This window comes from Astatotilapia calliptera, chromosome 9 (genome assembly GCF_964374335.1).
Source record: "Astatotilapia calliptera chromosome 9, fAstCal68.1, whole genome shotgun sequence".
Classification (NCBI taxonomy): Eukaryota; Metazoa; Chordata; class Actinopteri; order Cichliformes; family Cichlidae; genus Astatotilapia; species Astatotilapia calliptera.
This window is the reverse complement of record NC_137430.1, coordinates 2840399-2850260: the sequence shown is the minus strand read 5'-3', so window position 1 is coordinate 2850260 and position 9862 is coordinate 2840399. Positions and strand designations below refer to the sequence as shown.

The following is a 9862-nucleotide window of genomic DNA, read 5'->3' as shown; positions in this document are numbered from 1 at the left end:
CACTGAAATGCAGGAGCTTCTCTTTTATATCCCCCACACTCAACTCTCTGCATCAGGAAGCTCCTGGCACTGGTCACCCTGGGAGTTTCGTCCTTCTACGCCCCAACAATTAGCAGATAACATAGTGAAGCATCGCCAAGCAGTTTTCACAAGGTCATGCTGACACAAAATTTGACTCTGACTTTAAACACTGGTCACTTCAGGTGTTGCTCTGATATACAGGAAATGACATCACGGCTCAAACTCTTTGTCAGTAAACCATTTCTTTATTTAACATGTAAAATTTTGGTTTAACTGTTGCAGGATTTCATTACACAAACAAGCTGAAAAAAAAAAAACTGCAGAACACATGGATCAATGCATTCAATAAAAATATAACAGGAAACAGATTTCTTAATCAAACTGCTGGAACAAAGCTAACCACTCAACACAAACACTACAGTAGAACAGTTTAGAAAGCTTAAAATGTAACGAGAGGCACATTTTCATAGGTGCCTAATCAGATCTTTACAGAAGACTCCACCTGAACTCTGTGGAGCCTGATCTCAAAGATTTAAGTCTGACCCTGAAACCAGAAGAGGATCTTTCTGTCTCTGCAAGGCAAGGCAAGGCAAGGCAAATTTATTTGTATAGCACAATTCAACAACAAGGTGATTCAAAGTGCTTTACAGAGACATTAGAAACAAAAACAAATAAAAAGCATGATTTAAAATGGATTAAAACAAGCAAACAAACAAACTAAGTAAACACACACATTTCACACCTGTTCGCGCGATCTGAACCCTTATCGTAAGGGGAGCTACCAGTCCTTCTGTGGACGAGCTACTTTCTATTTTAAATTCCCTGAATTTAAAATACTCTGTAGACCCAGTCTAGACCCAGTTGGGGAGCTACCCAGAGCTCTAAACCCACTTAACAAACAAACAAAACAAACAAAACAGTATATAAAATCAAAACAGATAAAATCAGAAATAGATAAGATCAGTAGTTAGTGTAAGTTTTGAAATTTAAGCTTAAAAGTGTGGATTTGGTGCTTTATTCAAATGCAGCTGAGAACAGGTGAGTCTTCAACCTGGATTTAAATAAACTGAGTGTTTCAGCTGATCTGAGGCTTTCTGGGAGTTTGTTCCAGATATAAGGAGCATAAAAGCTGAATGCAGCTTCTCCGTGTCTGGTTCTGACTCTGGGAACTGATAAAAGACCGGATCCAGATGACCTGAGGGATCTGGAAGGTTCATACTGGGTCAGGAGGTCACTGACCCAGTATGCAGATTCACTGTGATCCAGAGATGGTAATGATTTCAGTCCTGCATCACGCTGATGTTTGCACAGAGGAGATAATTTAGTAAATGTTTTTGAACATTGGTAACAGTAAAACAGTTCCTTCATAATCATTATGCAAATTTTTACTCTGTGAATGGTACTCATGGCCATTGACCAGTGGTTGTTGATCAATGGTCATAAGAATTTGCATATTAATGATGAAGAAACTGACCTCACAGCCCATTGTTCACTCATTGGGCCGGTTTCATTCGTTATGCAAATGTACTGTTTACAAGATTAACTTAAAAGCGGGAATCAAGACGTAACAGTTTATTTGTAACATGGAATCGTTTGTGAGTGGAGTATGAACTGAGATTACTCAAACTCTTTCACAGATGAAGTTCTCTTTCATGTGTCTGCGTTCATGCTTAGTATGATCACATGATTGCGAAAAGGTTTTGTCACAGTGTCTGCACTTGTATGGTTTCTCTCAAGTGTGGACTCGTTTATGCTTTTCAAGCTGACGTGCACTGATGAAGGATGACCCACACTGATCGCAGACATGCTTTTTAACCCCACTGTGAATGAGTTCATATTGTTTGAAGTGTTTTGAAGTGGTGAAGCCTCTCCTGCATTGTTTACAGTAGTTCATTTCGTCTCCAGTGTGTCTACGTTGATGTATTTTCAGAGTCCTTCAATGACTTCATGTTTTTCCACAAAGGTCACAACAAAAGTCTTTCCCACAGCGATGACAGGGTTGAGAACTTGATCCATCTGTGTTGCTCTGCTTCTAAACAAAGACACAAAGACAGTGTAAGTCAGTCCGTCAACATTTTTATCCTGAACGTCGCCTGAAATAAAGAGCATCTCTGCCAAAGTCCAATTACATTTTACTGCTTACATTATCACACTCAGCTCAATTTAATGTGCTATAAAAACGATAAGAGTAAAAACATTAAATCAATACTAGTTTAATGCTACAATAACAGTAATACAATTCTCAAACACTATCCCTAAAAACCTGTGATCAGAGTCTGAATAATCATTCAGAGCTGCCTTTCCATGCAGTAGAATTGCTAACATGCTAACACAATTTGATGAGCAGAGTTGTTTCAAACAGTCGGGCTGACAAGATAAACATAAAAATACATACCTCACAGTAACTGCACTTGTAGAGTCTTTCTGGTGTGGATCTGTTGGTGTCGTCTCAGAGAATGTGGAGATTTAAAAGTCTTCTCACACAGGTCACATTTATAAGGGCTCTCCTCAGAGTGGGTAAACATGTGACATCGTAACTCTGTGTTTGTAGCAAAGTGTTTGCCACACTGATCACAACTGTACACATCATGTCTGGTGTGAATGCGTAGGTGTGTATTTCGCCTCCCTATCCGGCTGAAAGTTTTTCCACAAATGTCACAGCTGTATGCCTTAATTCCAGAGTGGGTAACTAGATGACTCCGTAAGCTGCTACTGTGAGTAAAAGCTCTGCCACACTGATCACAGCTGTACGCTTTAAGTCCACTGTGGATGAGTTGGTGTGTTTTTAAGTTTCCAGGTTGGGTAAAAGACTTTCCACACTCGTCACAGCTGAATGGTTTCTCTCCACTGTGGATCAGTTGGTGTGTTTTTAAGCTTCCAGACTTGGTAAAAGACTTTCCACACTCATCACAGCTGAACGGTCTCTCTCCAGTGTGGATGAGTTGGTGTGTTTTTAAGCTTCCAGACTGGGTAAAAGACTTTCCACACTCATCACAGCTGAACGGTCTCTCTCCAGTGTGGATCAGTTGGTGTGTTTTTAAGCTTCCAGATTGGGTAAAAGACTTTCCACACTCATCACAGCTGAATGGTCTCTCTCCAGTGTGGATCAGTTGGTGTGTTTTTAAGCTTTCAGATTTGGTAAAAGACTTTCCACACTCGTCACAGCTGAACGGTCTCTCTCCAGTGTGGATCAGTTGGTGTGTTTTTAAGTTTCCAGAGTGGGTAAAAGACTTTCCACACTCATCACAGCTGAATGGTCTCGCTCCAGTGTGGATCAGTTGGTGTTTTTTTAAGCTTCCAGATAAGGTGAAAGACTTTCCACACTCATCACAGCTGAACAGTCTCTCTCCACTGTGGATCTGTTGGTGTGCTTTCAGAGAATGTGGAGATTTAAAAGTCTTCTCACACAGGTCACATTTATAAGGTCTCTCCTCAGAGTGGGTAAACATGTGACATCGTAACTTTCTGTTTGTAGCAAACTGTTTGCCACACTGCTCACAGCTGTACACATCATGTCTGGTGTGAATGCGTAGGTGAATATTTCTGTATCCTACATGGCTGAAAGTTTTTCCACAAAAGTCACAGCTGTATGCCTTAATTCCAGAGTGGGTAACTAGATGACTCCGTAAGCTGCTACTGCGAGTAAAAGCTCTGCCACACTGATCACAGCTGTACGCTTTAAGTCCACTGTGAATGAGATGGTGACTTTTTAGGGCTTTCTTCCAGGAAAAAGACTTTCCACACAAGTCACAGCTGAACGGTCTCTCTCCAGTGTGGATGACCTGATGGATTTGTAGTGAATCCTTCTTAAGAAAATCCTTCCCACACTCTTCACAGCTGTACGCTTTAACGCCACCGTGGATCAGTTGGTGTGTTTTTAAGCTTCCAGACTGGGTAAAAGACTTTCCACACTCATCACAGCTGAATGGTCTCTCTCCAGTGTGGATCAGTTGGTGTTTTTTTAAGTTTCCAGAGTGGGTAAAAGACTTTCCACAGTCTCCACAGCTGAACGGTCTCTCTCCAGTGTGGATCAGTTGGTGTGTTTTTAAGCTTCCAGAGTGGGTAAAAGACTTTCCACAGTCTCCACAGCTGAACGGTCTCTCTCCAGTGTGGATCAGTTGGTGTCTTTTTAAGTGTCCAGATTGGGTAAAAGACTTTCCACACTCGTCACAGCTGAACGGTCTCTCTCCAGTGTGGATGACCTGATGCATTTTTAGGGAAGCTTTCACAGTAAAATCTTTCCCAAACTTGTCACAGTTGTATTTTTTTCTTCCACTTCTTTCTTCAACGAATTTGTCGGGCTCCTGAGAGCGCTGACTTCTCGATCCACGTTGGTCCTGCAGTGACAGAGATACAAACAGAGGCAGTGAGTTGTGGGAAATACATTATTCTAACCGGCCTTTTATTAGTGGTATTTTGTGACCTTTTATTAAATAAGTAGTTACACTTATTTTCATACACACATTGCAAATGTGCTCATGAGAGTTGGCATTCAGTCTTTTGAGGGTCAATGCAAACACACTTACAGACACAGATAAATATTAGAGTTGTTTCTAGGGCAAAGGTGAGAGACATTTGGCCTGCAAAGTGCCTGTACGCCTGCTCAGTGAGATTAGCACAGGATGTCACAGGAGAAAAAAAAGCAGGAAACACAGAAGCTGTGTCCCAAAACGTCGGCTGCATCCTTCGGAGGACCCCGGCCTTCGCGGTCTACGTGGGCCGGGTCCTTCAAAGACCGAGAAGGCCGGAAGTGCGAGGTTGCGAAATGGGATAGTCTAGCCTTCAAATTTGCGTCACCGCTGTCTTGGTGGAGTTTAATAAACTCGGCCGTCTGCTCCTTGCTATCTAAAATATAACAGGACACTGGCATAAATTCTCGACCGTCTCACACTTCTGTTTAATCAGTTTTCTGTTTAACGTTTATTCAGCTGTGTGAAAATCCCGGAGGAACCCACCCGATGGATTAATAAAGTTTTATTTACTCTAATAATCTAATAACTTTGATCTCAGCCAAACCGATTTACTCTGGAACAAATAAAACAATGAAAAAAGGCAAACAATTACATTTTTAAGTTGTCCAAGTGACTTATATATCATGTTTAACTTGAGTAGCGAAAAAGCGGGGGTCTGAAAACGATGAAGCCAGGAGTCCGCTGCTCTCGCCGGCTGAAGTGACCATTGAACCCCCGGCTTGCTATCGAGCTGGTGGGTAACAGACGTCTCCAAAAACGTTGGCACATTTTTGCAAATATGCGATGTCTTGATAAACCGAGCAGATATTTGTATTTTACACAGCTACAATCTCGCCTGAAAATATGTTAAAAGTTGAGTAATAAGAGTAATAAGACAAATTTTAAAACTTAGCAGCGGCCGCCATTGTTGGCAGCTGAAATTTGGCTGTCCCGCGCTATGAATTCTGGGATATGGTGGGCCACGAAGGACACACCCGACACATCCTTCAAATTCGGGGAAATGAAGGACGCATTTGTCGGCCGCATTTGAAGGAGTCGACGAATTGGGACAGCCTTCGTCGCCTGGCTGTGACGTAATCGGCCTTCAAATGCGGCCTCCGGAGGATGCAGCCGACGTTTTGTGACACATCTATAGTGTGAGACGGTGAGGAAGTGTTATACAAGTCAAGAGAGTTAAAAAAGGAAATGTGTCTAACTGTTTCTAACTGTAACTGACGCATATTATGTCTGCTTACGTATTGTGACGCTGGACTTTAATATACAAAAGTAGTGTGATGTGTGCTTCCTAGTTAAGACCTCTGTAAGTGAGTGACGCTGCAGACCTCTCCCGCGTACGTGTAATCAATAAATCATTGTTTGACTGGACTTCTCTGGAGTGTTGGTTGTTTTTTCTCGAACTCAAATAAAAGGATCGGGACAGTGTGAAATGCAGTCGTGAAACAAACTGAACCTTCAAACTCCCTCCATTAACACTAGTTGTAAACCCGAGGCTGGTAGTGATGTGAAGTTCATGAACAAGTTTGCTCTAAGAGTCCATTCTTTGTAGTGAACGAGACAAACTGGCTTCTGTCACGAGAAGATAAATAACCCCCCCTTACCCCACCCGTTTCAACATATCTACATGCATTTGTGTGTGTGTGTGTGTGTGTATATATATATATACAAACACACACACACACATATATACACACACATACATACATACATGTACACTTTTTTTTATGCGGGCACAGGAAGATGCGGTTGCTGAACTTGGACACAGCTAGGTACAGCAAGCTGCTTCTTCTTCTTCTGGGTTTTATGGCAGCTGGCATCCTTGTACATGCAGTGCTGCCATCTTCTGTTTCAGTCCGTTATTACAATCTTTAAACCTACTGCTTATTCCTGCGTCTTTTGGGATCTTAAATAGCTTCAAACGACGTATCGACTATTAAATTAGTCGTTGACGATTTTGATTGTTGACGTAATCGTGACTAGTTGACTAATCGTGGCAGCCCTAATATATATATATATCAATATTTTTCAATACACGTGTCCATATTTATGTCTCCAGATTGTTTGTATAGTGAGCCTTTAAGACTGTACTCTTGGAACAGTTTTTATTTTTGCTGCTTTTGTCTTACACTGTCAAATAAACACAGATTTGCAGCGTTTGTGTCATGGTCCTGGGTCGTTGACCCAGCGTTTTGTGTTTATTCTGATTTGTTTAGGGGTTAACCTGAAGTTTGGTGTATTGTCAGCCCTACCTGTGTCTGTCCTTGGTGCTCTGTTCATGTCCCCGTGTAGTGTTGTAAATCAGTCTGTGTTTCCTGTTTTACTTTGAAGGCTCGTGTTCTGGATTTCCTGTTCCATTCTGAAGGTCTGTATCTGTGTCATTGTGTTCAGCTTGTGTCCTCCAGTCATTATGTGTATTCAGATCAGCTGTTCTTCCCTCCTGTGTGCGATCACCCGATTACCGTGTGTGTGTATATATAGTGGGTGTCGGTCTGTGTTTGTTGTCGGCTCGTCTGCGTTCATCCATGTATCACTGCGTTATCTGCGTTCCTCCGTGTATCTCTGCATTCCTCTGTATCTCTGCATTCATCTGCGTTCTATGGTGTTTCGTTCCACCTCTGTGAATAAACGTCACTCATATCATCAGTTTGCTGCATCTTGGGTCCTCCTTTTCCTCCACACCACACGGCTCCCTCCGCCAGCCGTGACAGTTTGTATGTGTGTGCAAAAGCAAATGTGCCAGGCCTCAAAGACAATGGGTGCTTTGCACAACAAAAGCAGGATGTGAATCGAGCATATGACCTGTACAAATCTCAGCAGGGGTGATTAACACCTCGGGACTTTCACCAGAAAATAAAAAAGTCAGTAATTCTAGTAGGTGTTGGGTTCAGGGGATTTCTGCAAATTTGCGCAGGGTTAGTAAATCAAGTGTTGAAGTTAGCTCGGTGCTTACCTTTAGATGAGCCCACAAACCGAGAGAAACTCCGTGATGAAGCTGGAACTCTTTCCAAACACAGGAAACAGATCAGGGAGCAGAGACCCACGTGGTTCACGCTGATCTCAGCTACGATCCAGGAGACAAGGTTGGGCGGATCGATGCAGATATTTATCCAGATGTTGGTAGTGGTTGTTGATCGATACGTTAGTTTGTTTCTCTCCTGTAGATTTACTTCTTTAATCGCTGTGGATGAAAAAGCAGCTCTGTCTGTGTGAGCACCTCTTCTTATGCGGCAGACGCACTTTGCTCCGCCCCCTTCTTCCTGCCCTGCTGGGATTTGTTACTGTGCCGTCACGTGACTCAGATGCGCTCAGAAGACGCATTTGGACTGCAGAGAGTGAGAAAGAGGAGCAACATGTGGAGATATTTTATGACTGTAATTTAAAATGCTGGAGAACAGATGGAAGGCGTGTCAAGCCACAGGGGACCACAACAAGCTGTAGAGTTCAGCTTATTTTTTCACACCTCAGTTAAATGCTTTGACTGAAGTCTCACTGCACACACTCAAACTTAGTGTTTGTGTACACCTTGGTCATTATAACCTGACACTGATCAGTGCTGCTCTGACGATCACACTCACATCCATGTAATCATTTAACTGGGCTGATCTGGAGTTACTGCACAATGCTGAATGTGTCCTTACAGTACAGGGAATAACTCTCTCTGTGTTCCTGTAGAGAAAGAAAGAAAGACTCACTCATGCTTTTCCACACATGTGACAAATTCAAAAAGCTAAACTACACATTGTTGTCCTCTTTTAGGATGGAACAGCTTTCAGATTTATTTACTCTTAAAAGGATAAAATATGTTTTTAAGAATTTTGCATTCAAGACGAGAATGTTTAAATAAGTCATGTAAATGAGAATTTCAAAGTTGGTGGCTGCAGTATATACAAATTGGTGTATCTCAAAAATAAAACTATGAAGACACTCAAAATTAATTTGGAAACTGTTTTATGCAACTTTTTTACATTTCCAATTTTGAGGGATGAACCTCTGAAATTTCTTTAACTAGAAATTTGTGTAAAAATAAACATTTGGGATATAATGGTTGTATTGATGTATAGCAACTTGAAATACTCCCAGAAATGGCACTACAACATGTAAAAATATAACGATAAGCTCAGGCAGACTTGGTTCTGTGGTAGGTCTAAAGGGTTAAACTGCTTCCTCACATCTGCTTCATGAATATGAAGGGTTGTAGTGGGAGAAGGTGGTGTGAAATCCTCATAGCTGTGGAGTGAGGGGGGAGCTCCTGTGGGTGAAGTCTTTGATGGTGGTGATGGCTCTGTGCTGGTGGGAGTGGGGAGGTGGGGGGGATGATGGACCAAAGTGTCTCTATTGTTGGGGAAGGTGGAGGTGTCAAGGCTGCTTGACGTCTCATCAAACCAGCAGTAAAGGTCGTTGAGGGTGTTGGCCAGCAGCAGGTCGTCAGTGGAGTGGGGCTGTGTGCTTATATCCTTACTCTCATTTCCCTTAGCGTATCTGTAACATGCAACTTCTGTCGGTGCTGTGCTACTGGAAACTGAATTTCCCGGAGGAACCGAGCCGAGGGATTAATAAAGGTCCATCCATCCATCGGACATTTGCGCACATGCTTAAAAATTTCATTGACCCCATTTCCTCCAAAGTAAAATTCTAGCTGCACATGTCCATGAAAATTTCTCCCACTGAAATGAGAGCCAGCACTGTTTTGCAGTATGTTTTAAGTTACATTGTTTTGAGTTTGTCATAAATATTTATTGCACAGTTTAAAGCACTTCTGAGTTTTCCTGAATATTGAGTCTTTTTTGTGGTGAATTGTTTGTACCAACATAATTGATTCTGTTCATCTGGACGTGGCGTTTTCAGTGTTCCAAGTGACTTCTCAGTAAACAGTACATTTGCACACTGAAAACAACCCACTGAATGAACAATGGGCTGTAAGGTCAGTTTCTTCATCATTAATATGCAAATCATGACCATTGATCAAATTCAACGAGTACCCTTCACAGAGAGTTGGGGAATGGCTGCAATCCCAGCATTGTAAGATGGTGAAAGATGTACCCTTAGGGTTAGGGGCTCCAGATTGGATAGGTAGTGGACCCCCTGCCCTGCAATAATACATACAAAACCCAACAATCCCTTTGGTGACAATGGGAAGGAAAATCTCGCTTTTAACAGGAAGAAATCAGAAATCTCCGACAGAACCAGGTTCAGGTTCTTCTTTCACCCCACAGACGGTTGGGGTGAAAGAAGGAAAACAGGATAAAGATATGCTGTGGAAGACGGACGGAGATTAATAACAAGTATGATTGAATGCAGAGAGGTCTGTTAACACATAGTGAGTGAGAAAGCTGACTGAGGAAGAAATACTCAACACATCATGGGAATCCCCC

General features: G+C 42.2%; 1 protein-coding gene across 2 annotated transcripts; it reads right to left on the bottom strand.

The window, feature by feature from the left end:
• Positions 1-244: 244 nt before the first annotated feature.
• Positions 245-7903, bottom strand: LOC113028705 (uncharacterized). Of its 2 annotated transcripts, XM_080306292.1 has the most exons (3): positions 7441-7903; positions 2417-4358; positions 245-2053 (listed from the first exon to the last, which is right to left on the bottom strand). In XM_080306292.1, the coding sequence occupies exon 2, from the start codon at positions 4230-4232 to the stop codon at positions 2418-2420; it is 1815 nt and encodes a 604-aa protein (XP_080162418.1). In that variant the 5' UTR covers positions 4233-4358; positions 7441-7903; the 3' UTR covers positions 245-2053; position 2417. The 2 variants fall into 2 exon arrangements, with proteins under 2 accessions (XP_080162418.1, XP_080162419.1); XM_080306293.1 differs by lacking the exon at positions 7441-7903 and having other exon boundaries at positions 2417-5285.
• Between the last annotated feature and the right edge of the window lie 1959 nt (positions 7904-9862).